Source organism: Pseudophryne corroboree, unplaced genomic scaffold, assembly GCF_028390025.1.
Source record: "Pseudophryne corroboree isolate aPseCor3 unplaced genomic scaffold, aPseCor3.hap2 scaffold_2337, whole genome shotgun sequence".
Classification (NCBI taxonomy): Eukaryota; Metazoa; Chordata; class Amphibia; order Anura; family Myobatrachidae; genus Pseudophryne; species Pseudophryne corroboree.
The window spans coordinates 18,842-43,993 of record NW_026968990.1 but is presented as its reverse complement, the minus strand read 5'-3'; the positions used below and the strand labels follow the sequence as shown (position 1 = coordinate 43,993).

General features: G+C 45.2%; 1 protein-coding gene across 2 annotated transcripts; it reads right to left on the bottom strand.

Moving 5' to 3' along the window:
• Positions 1 to 7,849: 7,849 nt before the first annotated feature.
• On the bottom strand, positions 7,850 to 24,107 carry LOC135010374 (oocyte zinc finger protein XlCOF22-like). Of its 2 annotated transcripts, none has more exons than XM_063952354.1 (5): positions 23,922 to 24,107; positions 22,866 to 22,945; positions 22,650 to 22,747; positions 21,921 to 22,365; positions 7,850 to 9,653 (listed from the first exon to the last, which is right to left on the bottom strand). In XM_063952354.1, the coding sequence occupies exons 2-5, from the start codon at positions 22,897 to 22,899 to the stop codon at positions 8,182 to 8,184; spliced, it is 2,049 nt and encodes a 682-aa protein (XP_063808424.1). In that variant the 5' UTR covers positions 22,900 to 22,945; positions 23,922 to 24,107; the 3' UTR covers positions 7,850 to 8,181. The 2 variants fall into 2 exon arrangements, with proteins under 2 accessions (XP_063808424.1, XP_063808425.1); XM_063952355.1 differs by having other exon boundaries at positions 7,850 to 9,650.
• Positions 24,108 to 25,152: the final 1,045 nt, after the last annotated feature.

Genomic DNA, 25,152 nt, shown 5'->3' with positions numbered 1-25,152 from the left:
TACAGAGAAATCACATCTTGTTACACATCAGAGACGTCACACAGGTGAGAACCTATTACCATGTTCTGAGTGTGGGAAATGTTTTACACTGAAATCACATCTTGTTACACATCAGCGAAGTCACACAGGTGAGACTCCATTTCCATGTTCTGAGTGTGGGAAATGTTTTACATACAAATCACTTCTTGTAATACATAAGAGAATACATACAGGTGAGAAGCCATATTCCTGTTCTGAGTGTGGGAAATGTTTTACATACAAATCAACTCTTGATGCACATAAGAGAAGTCACACAGGTATATCACCATTTCCATGTTCTGAGTGTGGGAAATATTTTGCACAGAAATCACAACTTGCTAGACATCAAAGAATTCACACAGGTGAGAGGCCATTTCCATGTTCTGACTGTGGAAAATGTTTTGCACAGAAATCACATCTTTTTGCACATCAGCAAAGTCACACAGCTGAGAAGCCATTTCCATGTCATGAGTGTGGGAAATGTTTTACACACAAATCAGATCTGGTTAGTCATAACAAAAGTCACACAGGTGAGAAGGCATTTTCTTGCTCTGAGTGTGGGAAATGTTTTGCCCGGAAATCAGAACTTGTTAGACATCAGCGAAGTCACACAGGTGAGAAGCCATTTTCTTGCTCGGAGTGTGGGAAATGTTTTGCCCAGAAATCAAAACTTGTTATACATCAGCGAAGTCACACAGGTGAGAGGCCATTTCCATGTCCTGAGTGTGGGAAATGTTTTGCACACAAATCAGATCTTGTTAGTCATAACCGAAGTCACACGGGTGAGAATCCAATTTCTTGCACTGAGTGTGGGAAATGTTTTACACAGAAATCACATCTTGTTAGACATCAGCAAAGTCACACAGGTGAGAATCCATTTCCATGCTCTGAGTGTGGGAAAGGTTTTGCACACAAATCAGATCTTGTTATACATCACAGAAGTCACACAGGTGAGAAGCCATTTCCATGTTCTGAGTGTGGGAAATGTTTTGCAGACAACTCAGCTCTTGTTATACATCACAGAAATCACACAGGTGAGAAGCCATTTCAATGTTCTGAGTGTGGGAAATGTTTTACACAGAAATCACAACTTGTTACACACCAGAGAAGACACACAGGTGAGAAGCCATTTTAATCTTCTGGAGTATACTTATCATTGCCATGTGTTGTTCTTCAAGGTTCTTATCATCTCCTATACTTTTTGCAATACACATGTTACCACAGTGTGAAATAATCAGGTGTCATGCCCTCATCTACCACTGCTATGCAGATGACCTGTCTTTTGCTCTGGGTACTGAGAACCCAGCACCAATCCTAAATGTCTAGCTGAGCTCCAGGTGTGGGTGATGCCAGTTCGCTGTGACTCAGTCCTGGTGAAACAGGTCCTTATGATAGAAGCTCACCAACAAAGGGCAGGGCTACAGCTCAGCTTTGCTACCAGCCAGACTTACGCTTGGGGGTTCAGAATTACAAAATGCTGGTCATGTGCAGAATATTAGTGTCCTGGATGGTGGAGTGACACCATTAGACATCCGGTATCAGCCAGAATCAGATCCTCATATGTGGACCATAGCCAGACTCCACACTTAATTCCCTCAGAAGATCTACCTGATGTCGTACATGCACTTGTATCATCTCATATAGACTACTGCAATGTCATCTACCTGGGTCTCCCAGCAGAAGAATTGCACCAGTTGTAGCATGTACAGAATGCAGCAGCCAGGCTGTTACCTAACTAGCCCGTTCCTGCCACATAACACCCATTCTCTGGTCCCTGCACCGGCTGCCTGTAAGATGGTGACTGGGCCTAATTCAGGTTGGATCGCAGTGTGTGATCCAAATGGAATTATTCTGAAAAAGTTGCGGGCGCATCCACTGCACCCATCCTGTGCATGCGCCCGCATTTTCTGCGGAGGGGCCACAGAAAATGTGATTGCCTGTCAGGCAGAGGCGGTCACGAGGGTTGGTGGGCAATGCTCCATTTCCAGGGAGGTGCGAATCGGTGCGGGGGCAGTGTAGCGCGAACAGAGGGCAAAGGCGGACAAACGGACATCATCATGGTGGCTTTGTGACATGCAGCCGCTGTATTCGAGAAGAATGCGTCGGGCCTCCTGCGGGCGCAACTGAGCTGCAGCAGGAGGCTTCACTAACTTCTACGATGAAGCAGAAATTGTGAGGCAATCGCATTTTCTGCTTCATCAGGGGGGAGGCGGCGGTCAGCATGCTGGGTGGCCTTGCCCTGTGATGGGCGGTCCCTAGCGCGCTAGGAAAAGGATTGCTAATTCTGCTAAATAGCAGCATCTGCTATCCTTACTGAATTAGACCAGCTATTAAATAATCTTACTGACTCTCCCAGCCTTGCATGACCACGGTACCAGAAGCAGCTTCTGCCTCCGTACTGCCCGGGCTTCTTCCATCTGTTGATGAAGGACTTAGCAGTACCATAGATTCCCAAGCAGTGCTTAGATGTCGGGGAGACAGGGTGGGTGGCAGTAGTGCAGTAGCGGGGGCTATTTGGGAAAGGGTTACCATGCTGCCCACACTTAAAATGGTGCCCAAACACTTTCCGGAGGGAGAAAGAGATGGTGTTACACTCTCACTAATCCCCGGCTATCCGCGACGTCACTTCCCGCGGAACCGGAAGTGACGTTGCGTACCCCCACAGGTGAAACGGACTGGCCGCTACCTCACTTCCGGCGGAACCGGAAGTCACGCCATGCATTCCAGGGGTTGGAAAGCATGGCGTTTTATATCTTTTCTGAGTTATGTTTAGCCTTGGAAACCAACACCAGGTTAACTATTATTAGTGAGGAGAATAATCCTTTCATTATATGTAGGAACATTGATCCACTGTTTTTTTTATGAAATTTGCTTATAAACTCCGCCCATTGTAAACAGGAAATGGGTGTGGTTTAGGTTATCTTTAAATACCTGATCCTCCATACACTCTATACACCTTGATAAAGACCATACCGGTTGAAACGCGTTGGAGTTTCCTGCGGCCCAGAACTCGGTGAAGGTAAAAGCTTAATAGGGGAAGCTTCTTTATCACCCCTATACGCCTATTACTATGCCTTCCACCGAAGGTTACTTATACCCCTTTCACACCACAGCTTGTACCCGGTATTTTGCCGTTTTAACTGGCTTCCTAAACGGGTCAAGCTGCGATGTGAAAGGGTCCCCTTCAATTTACCGTTTTCAAAATACAGGTAAAAAAGAAGGGTCCTACCCGTTTCAGTCCCATTTCACTGTGCAGTGTGAAAGGGTCTGAAACGGTATTTGCAAGCCCCAGCAGGTCATAGGCTGTCTCCATGTGTGATGTCAGCAGCCACAACCAGGAAACAGCTTGGAAAACACAGGAGACACATGTGAGAGTGGCTTCATAAACTTTTAGACTGCAAAGCCATTATAAAATGTCTAATTGGAGTGATGAAGAGGTGAGGGAGCTGCTTTAGGATCAGAGGGGATGAGGAAATCTGCTGCCAAATTACTGGGACAGTCAAGGATACCCTCATATATAAAAAAATAGCAAAAATGCTTCAAGCTGCTGGGTTCCATTGTACGACTATCCAAATTATTAATAATTAATTAATAATTATTAATAATGTGTGGGCCAGAAAAGTCCATTTATAATGACAACCACTGTTTTCTATGGGTGAAACGAGTTCAGTGTGAAAGGTACCAAAACGGTAATGAAATGGTATTTTACTGGTTACAACATGAGATGTGAAGGGGGTTTAACTGCTCAGACCCATTTTAAGAACCGTTTCAAATACCATTTCAAAAGCAGGTTTTGTGATGTGAAAGCAGCATTAGGGTACGCTTGCTAAGTCTTTTAATTGTAAACGTGTTCAAATAAACGTTTATAAGTCTGCACTATGCTTCCCCATCATTTGTCTTTCATGTACCATTGCTTGAGGACAGAGACAAAGAATTGAAAAATGGTGGGGCTGACTGAATTCAAGTTTTATCACGTTTAGTTTTTGGTTGGAGGACCCAGGACGAGACCAGATAAGAGAATTTACATTTGACTGTTAAAATTCATTTTATTGGGACATTGCTTCAAACTATCGGCCTGATCTAATATATTCAAAGGAAATCAGTAAAAGGACTGACTGTAGTATCTTTGAACATTAACTGTCTCTGAAATTGACCTACTGAGACTTTCTTTCGGATCCATTTTGAACGCTAAACCTAGATTGGGTTTTTTCATTCACTGACATCTAACAGAGTGTCTTATACCTTTGATCAGTGTGCAGGAATTTTGTTTTTTGTGTTTATATTGTGTTTTAGTGATTGGTGTGAGTCACATTTAATTTCTGCAGCCAGACTTTAAGCAAGGAGCGCAGGTGATTTTTTATTCAATGTTACTTATACATTTCCCCTTCTGTATATGTAATGTATGGTGTAACTAGATCTGACTCCTGTCATTCTCACCAGTAATAATGTTACTTATACATTTCCCCTTCTGTATATGTGACGTATGGTGTAACTAGATCTGACTCCTGTCATTCTCACCAGTAATAATGTTACTTATACATTTCCCCTTCTGTATATGTAACGTATGGTGTAACTAGATCTGACTCCTGTCATTCTCACTAGTAATAATGTTACTTATACATTTCCCCTTCTGTATATGTAACATATGGTGTAACTAGATCTGACTCCTGTCATTCTCACCAGTAATAATGTTACTTATACATTTCCCCTTCTGTATATGTAACATATGGTGTAACTAGATCTGACTCCTGTCATTCTCACCAGTAATAATGTTACTTATACATTTCCCCTTCTGTATATGTAACGTATGGTGTAACTAGATCTGACTCCTGTCATTCTCACCTGTAATAATGTTTATACATTTCCCCTTCTGTATATGGAACTTAAAGTGTAACTAGATCTGACTCCTGTCATTCTCACCAGTAATAATGTTACTTATACATTTCCCCTTCTGTATATGTGACGTATGGTGTAACTAGATCTGACTCCTGTCATTCTCACTAGTAATAATGTTACTTATACATTTCCTTTTCTGTATATGTAATGTATGGTGTAACTAGATCTGACTTCTGTCATTGTCACCGGTAATAATGTTACTTATACATTTCCCCTTCTGTATATGTAACATATGGAGTAACTAGATCTGACTCCTGTCATTCTCACCAGTAATAATGTTACTTATACATTTCCCCTTCTGTATATGTAACGTATGGTGTGTAACCAGATCTGACTTCTGTCATTCTCACCAGTAATAATGTTACTTATACATTTCCCCTTCTGTATATGGAATATATGGTGTAACTAGATCTGACTCCTGTCATTCCCACCAGTAATAATGTTACTTATACATTTCCCCTTCTGTATATGTAACGTATGGTGTAACTAGATCTGACTCCTGTCATTCCCACCAGTAATAATGTTACTTATACATTTCCCCTTCTGTATATGGAACATATGGTGTAACTAGATCTGACTCCTGTCATTCTCACCAGTAATAATGTTACTTATACATTTCCCCTTCTGTATATGTAACATATGGTGTAACTAGATCTGACTCCTGTCATTCTCACTGGTAATAATGTTACTTATACATTTCCCCTTCTGTATATGTAACGTATGGTGTAACTAGATCTGACTCCTGTCATTCTTCCCAGTAATAATGTTACTTATACATTTCCCCTTCTGTATATGTAATGTATGGTGTAACTAGATCTGACTCCTGGTATTCTCACCAGTAATAATGTTACTTATACATTTCCCCTTCTGTATATGTAATGTATGGTGTAACTAGATCTGACTTCTGTCATTCTCACCAGTAATAATGTTACTTATACATTTCCCCTTCTGTATATGTAACGCATGGTGTAACTAGATCTGACTCCTGTCATTCTCACCAGTAATAATGTTACTTATACATTTCCCCTTCTGCATATGTAACATATGGTGTAACTAGATCTGACTCCTGTCATTCTCACCAGTAATAATGTTACTTATACATTTCCCCTTCTGTATATGTAACGTATGGTGTAACTAGATCTGACTCCTGTCATTCTCACCAGTAATAATGTTACTTATACATTTCCCCTTCTGTATATGTAACATATGGTGTAACTAGATCTGACTCCTGTCATTCTCACCAGTAATAATGTTACTTATACATTTCCCCTTCTGTATATGTAACATATGGTGTAACTAGATCTGACTCCTGTCATTCTCACCAGTAATAATGTTACTTATACATTTCCCCTTCTGCATATGTAACATATGGTGTAACTAGATCTGACTCCTGTCATTCTCCTCAGTAATAATGTTACTTATACATTTCCCCTTCTGTATATGTAATGTATGGTGTAACTAGATCTGACTCCTGGTATTCTCACCAGTAATGATGTTACTTATACATTTCCCCTTCTGTATATGTAATGTATGGTGTAACTAGATCTGACTTCTGTCATTCTCACCAGTAATAATGTTACTTATACATTTCCCCTTCTGTATATGTAACGTATGGTGTAACTAGATCTGACTCCTGTCATTCTCACCAGTAATAATGTTACTTATACATTTCCCCTTCTGCATATGTAACATATGGTGTAACTAGATCTGACTCCTGTCATTCTCACCAGTAATAATGTTACTTATACATTTCCCCTTCTGTATATGTAACGTATGGTGTAACTAGATCTGACTCCTGTCATTCTCACCAGTAATAATGTTACTTATACATTTCCCCTTCTGTATATGTAACATATGGTGTAACTAGATCTGACTCCTGTCATTCTCACCAGTAATAATGTTACTTATACATTTCCCTTCTGTATATGTAACGTATGGTGTAACTTGATCTGACTCCTGTCATTCTCCTCAGTAATAATGTTACTTATACAGCACTTTCCTACCAATAGCACTCACAGAACTTTATATTCACATTTACACAGAGCACAAGATACGCAATAAGTAGAACATAATAAAGACCTCAGCATGTGGGATGTATTATTTTAGAAATTAAGGAACATTAATGAAACGCGTGAGTCACAATCATCAGTCTGCTTGTGGTCTCCAGAGTGGAGGTCTCTTGGACTGTGCAGGGCAGCAGGTTCCATGGTCAGGGCTACAATGCTAAAAGATCATCCTCAAGTGAATTAATGGAGATTCTTGGTGCTGCTGGTTAGGTCCTTTATCTGTAGATGGAAGTAACCAGGGCAGTAAGGAGGCAGAAGTTGCTTCTGGTACCATGGACCCTGGTCATGTAGGGCTGGGAGAGTCAGTAAGATTATGTAATACAGTCCCCATCTTAAAGGCAGCCGGTGGAAGGAGCAGAGAAAGGGTGTTATGTGGCGGAACGGGATGGTTAGGTACAAGCTACAAGCGGTGCAATTCTTTTGCTGGGAGACCAAGGTAGAGGGTATGGCAGTAGTCTATGCGTGATGATACAAGTGCATGTATGACTTCAGGTAGATCTTCGAAAAGAATCAGGTGCTTGATTTTGGATATGGTCCACTGATGAAAGAACGAGGATTCGAATATTGTGTCAGACACAATCCAAGACAATGCCAAGACTCCGCCCATGACCAGCATTTTGTAACTGAACCCCAAAGCGTAACTTCAGTTGGTTGGTGAAGCTGTAGTCTTGACCTTTGTTTGTGAGCTTCTACCATAAAGACCTCTGTTACTCAAGGACTGAGTCACAGGGGCAGATGTATTAAGCCTGGAGAAGTGATAAACCAGTGATAAATGTAATGTGATAACACATCAGCCAATCAGCTCCAAAATTTAAATTTACGGTTAGGAGCTGATTGGCTGCTGCGTTATCACCTTGCATTTATCACTGCTTTATCACTTCTCCAGGCTTAATACATCTGCCCCACAGACAACTACCATCACCCACACCTGGAGCTCAGCTAGACAGACACTTAGGATTAGTATTGGGTTTCCGAGTACACAGAGAAAAAGACAGGTCATCTGCACAGCAGTGGTAGACAAGAGCATGACGTCTTATTGTTTCACCCAGTGGCAGCAAAAAGCATAGGACATAGGATAAGAACCTTGAGGAACATTGTATGGCAATGGTGATGAGAATAAAAAGGATCCTCACCTGTGTGATGTCTATTGTGTGAAACAGAGCTGATTTACTTCTCAAACTCAGAGCATGGATATGACCTCTCACCTGTGACTTCTCTGATGTGTAACAAGATTTGATTTCAGTGTAAAACATTTTCCACACTCAGAACATGGAAATGGTTTCTCACCTGTGTGACTTCTCTGATGTGTAATCAGATTTGATTGCTGTGTAAAACATTTCCGACACTCAGAACATGAAAATGGTTTCTCACCTGTGTGACTTCTCTGATGTGTAACAAGTTTTGATTTATGTGCAAAACATTTCCCACACTCAGAACATGGAAATGGTTTCTCACCTGTGTGACTTCTCTGATGTGTAATATGTTCTGATTTCAGTGTAAAACATTTCCCACATTCAGAACATGAAAATGGTTTCTCACTTGTGTGACTTTTCTGATGTGTAACAAGATTTGATTTCAGTGTAAAACATTTCCCACACTCAGAACATGGAAATTGTTTCTCACCTGTGTGACTTCTCTGATGTGTAATCAGATTTGATTGCTGTGTAAAACATTTCACACAATCAGAACATGAAAATGGTTTCTCACCTGTGTGACTTCTCTGATGTGTAACAAGATGTGATTTATGTGCAAAACATTTCCCACATTCAGAACATGAAAATTGCTTCTCACCTGTGTGACTTCTCCGATGTGCAACAAGATCTGATTTATGTGCATAACATTTTGCACACTCAGAACATGAAAATGGTTTTTCACCTGTGTGACTTCTCCGATGTGTAACAAGATCTGATTTATGTGCAAAACATTTTGCACACTCAGAACATGGAAATGGTTTCTCACCTGTGTGACATCTCTGATGTTTAACAAGATGTGATTTCAGTGTAAAACATTTCCCACACTCAGAACATGGAAATGGTTTCTCACCTGTGTGACATCTTTGATGTGTAACAAGATCTGATTTATGTGCAAAACATTTCCCACACTCAGAACATGGAAATGGCCTCTCACCTGTGTGACTTCGCTGATGTATAACAAGAGCTGATTTGTATGTAAAACATTTCCCACACTCAGAACATGAAAATGGTTTCTCACCTGTGTGACATCTTTGATGTGTAACAAGATCTGATTTATGTGCAAAACATTTCCCACACTCAGAACATGGAAATGGCCTCTCACCTGTGTGACTGCTCTGATGTCTAAGAAGATACGATTTGTATGTAAAACATTTCCCACACTCGGAACATAGAAATGGACTCTCACCTGCCTTACCTGTCTGTGGGTTAAGAGCCTTTGTGTTCTGTGGAAAACATTTGGCATCTACAGAACAGGGAAACACTGTATTTACTGTCAGAGCTGTAACAGATGCACCAATATCAGAGTGACCAGGAGAACATTTCCCAGGATCAGAGGGACCAGCTGATATAGCTGGATGTATAATTGGGGTAATGGGATTAGCTCCTGGAGAATCCTGTCTACTGTCATTATCTTTTATGTCACAATCCGGGGATAACATTAGATGTCCTTCTGAGATGTTCCTGCTTGTGTGTCCATCTGCTGGAAGTAAAATACATTATGCACAAATAAACTTGAATGAAACAAATTAAATATTGTAGTTTATGTTAAAAAATGGCAAATTACTATAAATGAGTAGAGAAGACCCAGGATATTACATGGTACATTATATAATTCTGTAACTGACATTAACCAGTACTATAGTTCTGGCATTGCTTTTATGTTTAATTAAAAATACTAGGAAGCTTGGACTGGAGTATAATAAACACTCAAAGACTGTGGGGAGGAGACTGGTCAGATCTCTGGGCTGGTAACACAGTGACATGATGTGAGGGGGAGAGCAGGAGTATAATAGGGGCTGATGTGTCCTGATGTATGAGATACACCAGAGAGTGTGAGGAGGAGACTGGTCAGATCTCTGGGCTGGTAACACACAGTGACATGATGTGAGGGTAGAGTAGGAGTATATTAGGGGCTCATGGCTCCGGATGTATGAGATACACCAGAGAGTGTGGGGAGGAGACTGGTCAGATCTCTGGGCTGGTAACACACAGTGACATGATGTGAGGGTAGAGCAGGAGTATATTAGGGGCTCATGGCTCCGGATGTATGAGATACACCAGAGAGTGTGGGGAGGAGACTGGTCAGATCTCTGGGCTGGTAACTCAGTGACATGATGTGAGGGGGAGAGCAGAAATATAATAGTGGCTGATGGCTCCTGATGTATGAGATACACCAGAGAGTGTGAGGAGGAGACTGGTCAGATCTCTGGGCTGGTAACACACAGTGACATGATGTGAGGGGGAGAGCAGGAGTATAATAGGGGCTGATGTGTCCTGATGTATGAGATACACCAGAGAGTGTGAGGAGGAGACTGGTCAGATCTCTGGGCTGGTAACACACAGTGACATGATGTGAGGGTAGAGTAGGAGTATATTAGGGGCTCATGGCTCCGGATGTATGAGATACACCAGAGAGTGTGGGGAGGAGACTGGTCAGATCTCTGGGCTGGTAACACACAGTGACATGATGTGAGGGTAGAGCAGGAGTATATTAGGGGCTCATGGCTCCGGATGTATGAGATACACCAGAGAGTGTGGGGAGGAGACTGGTCAGATCTCTGGGCTGGTAACACACAGTGACATGATGTGAGGGTAGAGCAGGAGTATATTAGGGGCTCATGGCTCCGGATGTATGAGATACACCAGAGAGTGTGGGGAGGAGACTGGTCAGATCTCTGGGCTGGTAACTCAGTGACATGATGTGAGGGGGAGAGCAGAAATATAATAGTGGCTGATGGCTCCTGATGTATGAGATACACCAGAGAGTGTGGGGAGGAGACTGGTCAGATCTCTGGGCTGGTAACTCAGTGACATGATGTGAGGGGGAGAGCAGAAATATAATAGTGGCTGGTGGCTCCTGATGTATGAGATACACCAGAGAGTGTGGGGAGGAGACTGGTCAGATCTCTGGGCTGGTAACACACAGTGACATGATGTGAGGGTAGAGCAGGAGTATATTAGGGGCTCATGGCTCCGGATGTATGAGATACACCAGAGAGTGTGGGGAGGAGACTGGTCAGATCTCTGGGCTGGTAACTCCGTGACATGATGTGAGGGGGAGAGCAGAAATATAATAGTGGCTGATGGCTCCTGATGTATGAGATACACCAGAGAGTGTGGGGAGGAGACTGGTCAGATCTCTGGGCTGGTAACTCAGTGACATGATGTGAGGGGGAGAGTAGGAGTATAATAGGGGCTGATGGCTACTGATGTATGAGATACACCAGAGAGTGTGTGGAGGAGACTGGTCAGATCTCTGGGCTGGTCAGTGACCTGATGTTAGGAGGAGAGTAGGAGTATAATAGGGGCTGATGGCTCCTGATGTATGAGATAAAATAGAGAGTGTGGGGAGGAGATTGGTCAGATCTCTGGGCTGGTAACACACAGTGACATTATGTGAGGAGGAGAGCAGGAGTATAATAGGGGCTGATGGCTCCTGATGTATGAGATACACTAGAGAGTGCGGGGAGGAGACTGGTCAGATCTCTGGGCTGGTAACTCAGTGACATGATGTGAGGGGGAGAGTAGGAGTATAATAGGGGCTGATGGCTACTGATGTATGAGATACACCAGAGAGTGTGTGGAGGAGACTGGTCAGATCTCTGGGCTGGTCAGTGACATGATGTTAGGAGGAGAGTAGGAGTATAATAGGGGCTGATGGCTCCTGATGTATGAGATAAAATAGAGAGTGTGGGGAGGAGATTGGTCAGATCTCTGGGCTGGTAACACACAGTGACATGATGTGAGGGTAGAGCAGGAGTATATTAGGGGCTCATGGCTCCGGATGTATGAGATACACCAGAGAGTGTGGGGAGGAGACTGGTCAGATCTCTGGGCTGGTAACTCAGTGACATGATGTGAGGGGGAGAGCAGAAATATAATAGTGGCTGATGGCTCCTGATGTATGAGATACACCAGAGAGTGTGGGGAGGAGACTGGTCAGATCTCTGGGCTGGTAACTCAGTGACATGATGTGAGGGGGAGAGCAGAAATATAATAGTGGCTGGTGGCTCCTGATGTATGAGATACACCAGAGAGTGTGGGGAGGAGACTGGTCAGATCTCTGGGCTGGTAACACACAGTGACATGATGTGAGGGTAGAGCAGGAGTATATTAGGGGCTCATGGCTCCGGATGTATGAGATACACCAGAGAGTGTGGGGAGGAGACTGGTCAGATCTCTGGGCTGGTAACTCCGTGACATGATGTGAGGGGGAGAGCAGAAATATAATAGTGGCTGATGGCTCCTGATGTATGAGATACACCAGAGAGTGTGGGGAGGAGACTGGTCAGATCTCTGGGCTGGTAACTCAGTGACATGATGTGAGGGGGAGAGTAGGAGTATAATAGGGGCTGATGGCTACTGATGTATGAGATACACCAGAGAGTGTGTGGAGGAGACTGGTCAGATCTCTGGGCTGGTCAGTGACCTGATGTTAGGAGGAGAGTAGGAGTATAATAGGGGCTGATGGCTCCTGATGTATGAGATAAAATAGAGAGTGTGGGGAGGAGATTGGTCAGATCTCTGGGCTGGTAACACACAGTGACATTATGTGAGGAGGAGAGCAGGAGTATAATAGGGGCTGATGGCTCCTGATGTATGAGATACACTAGAGAGTGCGGGGAGGAGACTGGTCAGATCTCTGGGCTGGTAACTCAGTGACATGATGTGAGGGGGAGAGTAGGAGTATAATAGGGGCTGATGGCTACTGATGTATGAGATACACCAGAGAGTGTGTGGAGGAGACTGGTCAGATCTCTGGGCTGGTCAGTGACATGATGTTAGGAGGAGAGTAGGAGTATAATAGGGGCTGATGGCTCCTGATGTATGAGATAAAATAGAGAGTGTGGGGAGGAGATTGGTCAGATCTCTGGGCTGGTAACACACTGACATTATGTGAGGAGGAGAGCAGGAGTATAATAGGGGCTGATGGCTCCTGATGTATGAGATACACTAGAGAGTGCGGGGAGGAGACTGGTCAGATCTCTGGGCTGGTAACACACAGTGACATGATGAGGGTAGAGCAGGAGTATAATGGGGGCTGATGGATCCTGATGTATGAGATACACCAGAGAGTGTGGGGAGGAGACTGGTCAGATCTCTGGGCTGGTAACACAGTGATATGATGTGAGGGGGTGAGGAGTATAATAGGGGCTGATGGGCAGATACATTTTCCTCATTAGTATTAGAGATGAGCGGGTTCGGTTTCTTTGAATCCGAACCCGCACGAACTTCACCTTTTTTTCACGGGTCCGAGCAGACTCGGATCCTCCCGCCTTGCTCGGTTAACCCGAGCGCGCCCGAACGTCATCATGACTCTGTCGGATTCTCGCGAGACTCGGATTCTATATAAGGAGCCGCGCGTCGCCGCCATTTTCACACGTGCATTGAGATTGATAGGGAGAGGACGTGGCTGGCGTCCTCTCCATTTAGAATAGATTAGAAGAGAGAGAGAGAGATTGTGCAGACAGAGTTTACCACAGTGACCAGTGACCACCAGAGACAGTGCAGTTGTTTGTTTTAAGTTAACTTTTATTTAATATATCCGTTCTCTGCTATATCCGTTCTCTGCCTGAAAAAAACGATACACAGCAGTCACACAGTGACTCAGTCTGTGTGCACTGCTCAGCCCAGTGTGCTGCACATCAATGTATAAAGCTTATAATTGTGGGGGAGACTGGGGAGCACTGCAGGTTGTTATAGCAGGAGCCAGGAGTACATAATATTATATTAATTTAAAATTAAACAGTGCACACTTTTGCTGCAGGAGTGCCACTGCCAGTGTGACTAGTGGTGACCAGTGCCTGACCACCAGTATATATAATATTAGTAGTAGTATTGTTGTATACTATCTCTTTATCAACCAGTCTATATTAGCAGCAGACACAGTACAGTGCGGTAGTTCACGGCTGTGGCTACCTCTGTGTCGGCAGTCGGCACTCGGCAGGCAGTCCGTCCATCCATAATTGTATAATTATATACCACCTAACCGTGGTTTTTTTTTTCTTTCTTTATACCGTCGTCATAGTCATACTAGTTGTTACGAGTATACTACTATCTCTTTATCAACCAGTGTACAGTGCGGTAGTTCACGGCTGTGGCTACCTCTGTGTCGGCACTCGGCAGGCAGTCCGTCCATCCATAATTGTATTATAATATATACCACCTAACCGTGGTTTTTTTTTCTTTCTTTATACCGTCATAGTCATACTAGTTGTTACGAGTATACTACTATCTCTTTATCAACCAGTGTACAGTGCGGTAGTTCACGGCTGTGGCTACCTCTGTGTCGGAACTCGGCAGGCAGTCCGTCCATCCATAATTGTATTATAATATATACCACCTAACCGTGGTTTTTTTTTCTTTCTTTATACCGTCATAGTCATACTAGTTGTTACGAGTATACTACTATCTCTTTATCAACCAGTGTACAGTGCGGTAGTTCACGGCTGTGGCTACCTCTGTGTCGGAACTCGGCAGGCAGTCCGTCCATCCATAATTGTATTATATACCACCTAACCGTGGTTTTTTTTTCTTTCTTTATACCGTCATAGTCATACTAGTTGTTACGAGTATACTACTATCTCTTTATCAACCAGTGTACAGTGCGGTAGTTCACGGCTGTGGCTACCTCTGTGTCGGCACTCGGCAGGCAGTCCGTCCATCCATAATTGTATTATAATATATACCACCTATCCGTGGTTTTTTTTTCTTTCTTTATACCGTCGTCATACTAGTTGTTACGAGTATACTACTATCTCTTTATCAACCAGTGTACAGTGCGGTAGTTCACGGCTGTGGCTACCTCTGTGTCGGAACTCGGCAGGCAGTCCGTCCATCCATAATTGTATTACAATATATACCACCTAACCGTGGTTTTTTTTTCATTCTTTATACCGTCGTCATACTAGTTGTTACGAGTATACTACTATCTCTTTATCAACCAGTGTACAGTGCGGTAGTTCACGGCTGTGGCTACCTCTGTGTCGGCACTCGGCAGGCAGTCCGTCCATCCATAATTGTATTATAATATATACCACCTAACCGTGGTTTTTTTTTCATTCTTTATACCGTCGTCATACTAGTTGTTACGAGTATACTACTATCTCTTTATCAACCAGTGTACAGTGCGGTAGTTCACGGCTGTGGCTACCTCTGTGTCGGCACTCGGCAGGCAGTCCGTCCATCCATAATTGTATTATAATATATACCACCTAACCGTGGTTTTTTTTTCATTCTTTATACCGTCGTCATACTAGTTGTTACGAGTATACTACTATCTCTTTATCAACCAGTGTACAGTGCGGTAGTTCACGGCTGTGGCTACCTCTGTGTCGGAACTCGGCAGGCAGTCCGTCCATCCATAATTGTATTATATACCACCTAACCGTGGTTTTTTTTTTCTTTCTTTATACCGTCGTCATAGTCATACTAGTTGTTACGAGTATACTACTATCTCTTTATCAACCAGTGTACAGTGCGGTAGTTCACGGCTGTGGCTACCTCTGTGTCGGAACTCGGCAGGCAGTCCGTCCATCCATAATTGTATTACAATATATACCACCTAACCGTGGTTTTTTTTTCATTCTTTATACCGTCGTCATACTAGTTGTTACGAGTATACTACTATCTCTTTATCAACCAGTGTACAGTGCGGTAGTTCACGGCTGTGGCTACCTCTGTGTCGGTACTCGGCAGGCAGTCCGTCCATCCATAATTGTATTATAATATATACCACCTAACCGTGGTTTTTTTTTCATTCTTTATACCGTCGTCATACTAGTTGTTACGAGTATACTACTATCTCTTTATCAACCAGTGTACAGTGCGGTAGTTCACGGCTGTGGCTACCTCTGTGTCGGAACTCGGCAGGCAGTCCGTCCATCCATAATTGTATTACAATATATACCACCTAACCGTGGTTTTTTTTTCATTCTTTATACCGTCGTCATACTAGTTGTTACGAGTATACTACTATCTCTTTATCAACCAGTGTACAGTGCGGTAGTTCACGGCTGTGGCTACCTCTGTGTCGGAACTCGGCAGGCAGTCCGTCCATCCATAATTGTATTATATACCACCTAACCGTGGTTTTTTTATACCACCTAACCGTGGCAGTCCGTCCATAATTGTATACTAGTATCCAATCCATCCATCTCCATTGTTTACCTGAGGTGCCTTTTAGTTCTGCCTATAAAATATGGAGAACAAAAATGTTGAGGTTCCAAAATTAGGGAAAGATCAAGATCCACTTCCACCTCGTGCTGAAGCTGCTGCCACTAGTCATGGCCGAGACGATGAAATGCCAGCAACGTCGTCTGCCAAGGCCGATGCCCAATGTCATAGTACAGAGCATGTCAAATCCAAAACACCAAATATCAGAAAAAAAAGGACTCCAAAACCTAAAATAAAATTGTCGGAGGAGAAGTGTAAACTTGCCAATATGCCATTTACGACACGGAGTGGCAAGGAACGGCTGAGGCCCTGGCCTATGTTCATGGCTAGTGGTTCAGCTTCACGAGGATGGAAGCACTCAGCCTCTCGCTAGAAAAATGAAAAGACTCAAGCTGGCAAAAGCAGCACAGCAAAGAACTGTGCATTCTTCGAAATCCCAAATCCACAAGGAGAGTCCAATTGTGTCGGTTGCGATGCCTGACCTTCCCAACACTGGACGTGAAGAGCATGCGCCTTCCACCATTTGCACGCCCCCCGCAAGTGCTGGAAGGAGCACCCGCAGTCCAGTTCCTGATAGTCAGATTGAAGATGTCAGTGTTGAAGTACACCAGGATGAGGAGGATATGGGTGTTGCTGGCGCTGGGGAGGAAATTGACCAGGAGGATTCTGATGGTGAGGTGGTTTGTTTAAGTCAGGCACCCGGGGAGACACCTGTTGTCCGTGGGAGGAATATGGCCGTTGACATGCCTGGTGAAAATACCAAAAAAATCAGCTCTTCGGTGTGGAAGTATTTCACCAGAAATGCGGACAACAGGTGTCAAGCCGTGTGTTCCCTTTGTCAAGCTGTAATAAGTAGGGGTAAGGACGTTAACCACCTCGGAACATCCTCCCTTATACGTCACCTGCAGCGCATTCATAATAAGTCAGTGACAAGTTCAAAAACTTGTGCCGACAGCGGAAGCAGTCCACTGACCAGTAAATCCCTTCCTCTTGTAACCAAGCTCACGCAAACCACCCCACCAACTCCCTCAGTGTCAATTTCCTCCTTCCCCAGGAATGCCAATAGTCCTGCAGGCCATGTCACTGGCAATTCTGACGATTCCTCTCCTGCCTGGGATTCCTCCGATGCATCCTTGCATGTAACGCCTACTGCTGCTGGCGCTGCTGTTGTTGCTGCTGGGAGTCGATGGTCATCCCAGAGGGGAAGTCGTAAGCCCGCTTGTACTACTTCCAGTAAGCAATTGACTGTTCAACAGTCCTTTGCGAGGAAGATGAAATATCACAGCAGTCATCCTGCTGCAAAGCGGATAACTGAGGCCTTGACAACTATGTTGGTGTTAGACGTGCGTCCGGTATCCGCCGTTAGTTCACAGGGAACTAGACATTTTATTGAGGCAGTGTGCCCCCGTTACCAAATACCATCTAGGTTCCACTTCTCTAGGCAGGCGATACCGAAAATGTACACGGACCTCAGAAAAAGACTCACCAGTGTCCTAAAAAATTCAGTTGTACCCAATGTCCACTTAACCACGGACATGTGGACAAGTGGAGCAGGGCAGGGTCAGGACTATATGACTGTGACAGCCCACTGGGTAGATGTATGGACTCCCGCCGCAAGAACAGCAGCGGCGGCACCAGTAGCAGCATCTCGCAAACGCCAACTCTTTCCTAGGCAGGCTACGCTTTGTATCACCGGTTTCCAGAATACGCACACAGCTGAAAACCTCTTACGGCAACTGAGGAAGATCATCGCGGAATGGCTTACCCCAATTGGACTCTCCTGTGGATTTGTGGCATCGGACAACGCCAGCAATATTGTGCGTGCATTAAATCTGGGCAAATTCCAGCACGTCCCATGTTTTGCACATACCTTGAATTTGGTGGTGCAGAATTTTTAAAAAAACGACAGGGGCGTGCAAGAGATGCTGGCGGTGGCCAGAAAAATTGCGGGACACTTTCGGCGTACAGGCAGCACGTACAGAAGACTGGAGCACCACCAAAAACGCCTGAACCTGCCCTGCCATCATCTGAAGCAGGAGGTGGTAACGAGGTGGAATTCAACCCTCTATATGCTTCAGAGGTTGGAGGAGCAGCAAAAGGCCATTCAAGCCTATACAACTGAGCACGATATAGGAGGTGGAATGCACCTGTCTCAAGCGCAGTGGAGAATGATTTCAACGTTGTGCAAGGTTCTGATGCCCTTTGAACTTGCCACACGTGAAGTCAGTTCAGACACTGCCAGCCTGAGTCAGGTCATTCCCCTCATCAGGCTTTTGCAGAAGAAGCTGGAGACATTGAAGGAGGAGCTAAGACAGAGCGATTCCGCTAGGCATGTGGGACTTGTGGATGGAGCCCTTAATTCGCTTAACAAGGATTCACGGGTGGTCAATCTGTTGAAATCAGAGCACTACATTTTGGCCACCGTGCTCGATCCTAGATTTAAAACCTACCTTGGATCTCTCTTTCCGGCGCACACAAGTCTGCTGGGTTTCAAAGACCTGCTGGTGAGAAAATTGTCAAGTCAAGCGGAACGCGACCTGTCAACATCTCCTCCTTCACATTCTCCCGCAACTGGGGGTGCGAGGAAAAGGCTCAGAATTCCGAGCCCACCCGCTGGCGGTGATGCAGGGCAGTCTGGAGCGACTGCTGATGCTGACATCTGGTCCGGACTGAAGGACCTGACAACCATTACGGACATGTCGTCTACTGTCACTGCATATGATTCTCTCACCATTGATAGAATGGTGGAGGATTATATGAGTGACCGCATCCAAGTAGGCACGTCACACAGTCCGTACTTATACTGGCAGGAAAAAGAGGCAATTTGGAGGCCCTTGCACAAACTGGCTTTATTCTACCTAAGTTGCCCTCCCACAAGTGTGTACTCCGAAAGAGTGTTTAGTGCCGCCGCTCACCTTGTCAGCAATCGGCGTACGAGGTTACATCCAGAAAATGTGGAGAAGATGATGTTCATTAAAATGAATTATAATCAATTCCTCCGCGGAGACATTGACCAGCAGCAATTGCCTCCACAAAGTACACAGGGAGCTGACATGGTGGATTCCAGTGGGGACGAATTGATAATCTGTGAGGAGGGGGATGTACACGGTGATATATCGGAGGATGATGATGAGGTGGACATCTTGCCTCTGTAGAGCCAGTTTGTGCAAGGAGAGATTAATTGCTTCTTTTTTGGTGGGGGTCCAAACCAACCCGTCATTTCAGTCACAGTCGTGTGGCAGACCCTGTCACTGAAATGATGGGTTGGTTAAAGTGTGCATGTCCTGTTTATACAACATAAGGGTGGGTGGGAAGGGCCCAAGGACAATTCCATCTTGCACCTCTTTTTTCTTTTATTTTTCTTTGCGTCATGTGCTGTTTGGGGAGGGTTTTTTGGAAGGGCCATCCTGCGTGACACTGCAGTGCCACTCCTAGATGGGCCCGGTGTTTGTGTCGGCCACTAGGGTCGCTAATCTTACTCACACAGCTACCTCATTGCGCCTCTTTTTTTCTTTGCGTCATGTGCTGTTTGGGGAGGGTTTTTTGGAAGGGACATCCTGCGTGACACTGCAGTGCCACTCCTAGATGGGCCCGGTGTTTGTGTCGGCCACTAGGGTCGCTTATCTTTCTCACACAGTCAGCTACCTCATTGCGCCTCTTTTTTTCTTTGCGTCATGTGCTGTTTGGGGAGGGTTTTTTGGAAGGGCCATCCTGCGTGACACTGCAGTGCCACTCCTAGATGGGCCCGGTGTTTGTGTCGGCCACTAGGGTCGCTAATCTTACTCACACAGCTACCTCATTGCGCCTCTTTTTTTCTTTGCGTCATGTGCTGTTTGGGGAGGGTTTTTTGGAAGGGACATCCTGCGTGACACTGCAGTGCCACTCCTAGATGGGCCCGGTGTTTGTGTCGGCCACTAGGGTCGCTTATCTTTCTCACACAGTCAGCTACCTCATTGCGCCTCTTTTTTTCTTTGCGTCATGTGCTGTTTGGGGAGGGTTTTTTGGAAGGGCCATCCTGCGTGACACTGCAGTGCCACTCCTAGATGGGCCCGGTGTTTGTGTCGGCCACTAGGGTCGCTTATCTTTCTCACACAGTCAGCTACCTCATTGCGCCTCTTTTTTTCTTTGCGTCATGTGCTGTTTGGGGAGGGTTTTTTGGAAGGGACATCCTGCGTGACACTGCAGTGCCACTCCTAGATGGGCCCGGTGTTTGTGTCGGCCACTAGGGTCGCTTATCTTTCTCACACAGTCAGCTACCTCATTGCGCCTCTTTTTTTCTTTGCGTCATGTGCTGTTTGGGGAGGGTTTTTTGGAAGGGCCATCCTGCGTGACACTGCAGTGCCACTCCTAGATGGGCCCGGTGTTTGTGTCGGCCACTAGGGTCGCTAATCTTACTCACACAGCTACCTCATTGCGCCTCTTTTTTTCTTTGCGTCATGTGCTGTTTGGGGAGGGTTTTTTGGAAGGGCCATCCTGCGTGACACTGCAGTGCCACTCCTAGATGGGCCCGGTGTTTGTGTCGGCCACTAGGGTCGCTAATCTTACTCACACAGCTACCTCATTGCGCCTCTTTTTTTCTTTGCGTCATGTGCTGTTTGGGGAGGGTTTTTTGGAAGGGACATCCTGCGTGACACTGCAGTGCCACTCCTAGATGGGCCCGGTGTTTGTGTCGGCCACTAGGGTCGCTTATCTTTCTCACACAGTCAGCTACCTCATTGCGCCTCTTTTTTTCTTTGCGTCATGTGCTGTTTGGGGAGGGTTTTTTGGAAGGGACATCCTGCGTGACACTGCAGTGCCACTCCTAGATGGGCCCGGTGTTTGTGTCGGCCACTAGGGTCGCTTATCTTTCTCACACAGTCAGCTACCTCATTGCGCCTCTTTTTTTCTTTGCGTCATGTGCTGTTTGGGGAGGGTTTTTTGGAAGGGACATCCTGCGTGACACTGCAGTGCCACTCCTAGATGGGCCCGGTGTTTGTGTCGGCCAATAGGGTCGCTAATCTTACTCACACAGCTACCTCATTGCGCCTCTTTTTTTCTTTGCGTCATGTGCTGTTTGGGGAGGGTTTTTTGGAAGGGACATCCTGCGTGACACTGCAGTGCCACTCCTAGATGGGCCCGGTGTTTGTGTCGGCCACTAGGGTCGCTTATCTTACTCACACAGCGACCTCGGTGCAAATTTTAGGACTAAAAATAATATTGTGAGGTGTGATGTGTTCAGAATAGGCTGAAAATGAGTGTAAATTATGTTTTTTGAGGTTAATAATACTTTGGGATCAAAATTACCCCCAAATTCTATGATTTAAGCTGTTTTTTAGGGTTTTTTGAAAAAAACACCCGAATCCAAAACACACCCGAATCCGACAAAAAAAATTCGGTGAGGTTTTGCCAAAACGCGGTCGAACCCAAAACACGGCCGCGGAACCGAACCCAAAACCAAAACACAACCCGAAAAGTTTCAGGCGCTCATCTCTAATTAGTATGTACTGACAGAGGGTGTAGGATAAGAGATTGCTGTAGTGACTGAGAAAGGAGACTATGTGACTCTTTTCTGTAATAAGTGTTTATTACTCACCTGTGCTGATATCTGTAGGGATTTCCTCCTCCTTACACTGCTGATCACCCCTCACATACGTCTCTTCTTCTCCCTCTTTATCTTCTGCCTTCATATCAGTCACATACGTCTCTTCTTCTCCTTCTATATCTTCTGCCTTTATATCAGTCACATACGTCTCTTCTTCTCCCTCTATATCTTCTGCCTTTATATCAGTCACATACGTCTCTTCTTCCTCTATATCTTCTGCCTTTATATCAGTCACATACGCCTCTTCTTCTCCCTCTATATCTTCTGCCTTTATATCAGTCACATACGTCTCTTCTTCTCCCTCTATATCTTCTGCCTTTATATCAGTCACATACGTCTCTTCTTCTCCCTCTATATCTTCTGCCTTTATATCAGTCACATACGTCTCTTCTTCTCCCTCTATATCTTCTGCCTTTATATCTGACAGATCTTCTACCTATATAACCCCAAAAAACAATATATAATGACACTTACATAGAGTCAAATGAAGCGGAGGTGAAATAGTATAACACACACGCAGCTTTTTTACAGATCTTATAGCAGGGATGGGAAACCTTTTGCCCTCCAGCTGTTAATGAACTACACATACCAGCATGCCCTGCATCAGTTTTGCAATTTGGTTAAGCTAAAACTGTTGCAGAGCATGCTGGGATGTTCTCCATCCCTGTCATACAGAGACAGTCACTTTGGTATATGGGTGAGACCCTAAATCCCGCCTACCTGATCCTCCTGTGGGATCCTGTGATTCTCCTCTGTAAAATCCTGGGAACACAGAGGACGGGGACATCTCTCTGGGGTATCTCTGTTACTGGGCCCATCTGTAGGAGACACACAGTGACTGAGTACAGTGTATATATGTGATTATCAGATGATGTGTGTATATAGGGGCCCCCATACCTGCTCTCCCCTGTACAATATATGACAGTCTCCTCTTACCCAGTGATGTGAGGGGCCGGTGATTCTCCATCATCACGTCCTTGTACAGACCCCTGTGTTCCTCTATATACTCCCCCCTCCTGCATGGAGACATAGACAGTGACATCCTGACACCTTATAGGAACCAGACACACACAGTGATAGTCATCACCCAGACACATCCCTTGGTGTTACTGTATAATGTCCCATTCCCAGCAGTCACCTCTGCAGTCATCACCCAGACACGTCCCCTGGTGTTACTGTATAATGTCCCATTCCCAGCAGTCACCTTTCCAGTCATCACTCAGACACATCCCCTGGTGTTACTGTATAATGTCACATTCCCAGCAGTCACCTCTCCAGTCATCACCCAGACACGTCCCCCGGGGTTACTGTATAATGTCCCATTCCCGGCCGCCACCTCTCCAGTCATCACCCAGACACATTCCCTGGTGTTACTGTATAATGCCCCATTCTCACCAGTCACCTTTCCAGTCATCACCCAGACACATCCCCTGGTGTTACTGTATAATGTCCCATTCCCAGCAGTCACCTCTCCAGTCATCACCCAGACACATTCCTGGTGTTACTGTATAATGTCCCATTCCCAGCAGTCACCTCTTCAGTCATCACCCAGACACATCCCCTGGTGTTACTGTATAATGTCCCATTCCCAGCAGTCACCTCTCCAGTCATCACCCAGACACGTCCCCTGGTGCTACTGTATAATGTCCCATTCCCAGCAGTCACCTCTCCAGTCATCACCCAGACACGTCCCCTGGTGTTACTGTATAATGTCCCATTCCCAGCAGTCACATCTCCAGTCATCACCAAGACACATCCCCCGGTGTTACTGTATAATGTCCCATTCCCAGCAGTCACCTTTCCTGTCATCACCCAGACACATCCCTGATGTTACTGTATAATTTCCCATTCCCAGCAGTCACCTCTCCAGTCATCACCGACACATCCCCTGGTGTTACTGAATAATGTCCCATTCCCAGCAGTCACCTCTCCAGTCACCACCCAGACACGTCCCCTGGTGTTATTGTATAATACCCCATTCCCAGCAGTCACCTCTCCAGTCAGCAGCTGAATGATCTTGTTGGTGATTTCCAGGATCTTCTGGTCATTGTGTCTCTCATGCATCCGCGAGTAAGGAGGAGGCACTGTGATGGGGCTCTGAGTCCTGCTCAGTCCTCCTGACACAAGTGGACAGCTGCTGGGTGTCTTACACTCACTGGATGTCTTCACTACTGTGTAATCCTGTGTAATGAGGGAAACATCAAATACCAATGTATATACTCCCAGATCCCCCTCACCTCCCCAGTCATGTCCCAGTATTATTACTATAGATATAAGTGACATCACTGTTAAACTCCCAGACCCTCTCACATCCACAGTCATGTCCTTGTATTATTTCTAAATATATACGTGACATCACTGTGCCGCTCTCAGATCCCCTCAGCTCCCCAGTCATGTCCCTGTGTTATTACTATAGCTATAAGTGATCACTGTTACACTCCCAGACCCCCTCACCTCCCCAGTCATGTCCCAGTATTATTACTATAGATATAAGTGATGTCACTGTGACGCTCCCAGATCCCCTCACCTCCCCAGTCATGTCCCTGTGTTATTACTATAGATAAGTGATCACTGTTACACTCCCAGACCCCCTCACCTCCCCAGTCATGTCCCAGTATTATTACTATAGATATAAGTGATGTCACTGTGACGCTCCCAGATCCCCTCACCTCCCCAGTCATGTCCCTGTATTATTACTATAGATATAAGTGGTCACTGTTACACTCCCAGACCCCCTCACCTCCTCAGTCATGTCCCAGTATTATTACTATAGATATAAGTGATGTCACTGTGACGCTCGCAGACCCCCTCACCTCTCCAGTCATGTCCCGGTATTATTACTATAGATAAGTGATGTCACTGTGACGCTCCCAGATCCCCTTACCTCTCCAGTCATGTCCCTGTATTATTACTATAGCTATATGTGACGTTACTATCACACTCCGAGATCCCCTCACTTCCTCAGTAATTTCCCTGTATAATTCAAAAAAAGGGAAAATTACCCGAGGGTAACTGTCTCCAGGCGCTGATTGGGTAGGTTCAACACAGCAGCTAAACCAAAGAGATGGTAAGTATCGGTCTGTCTCTCTCTATCTATTCTTTCTGTTGCAATGTGTAAAAAGGGGACGCTGTCTGCTATAATGTGTAAAAAGGGGACGCTGTCTGCTGTAATGTGTAAAAAGGGGGACGCTGTCGGCTGTAATGTGTAAAAAGAGGTACGCTG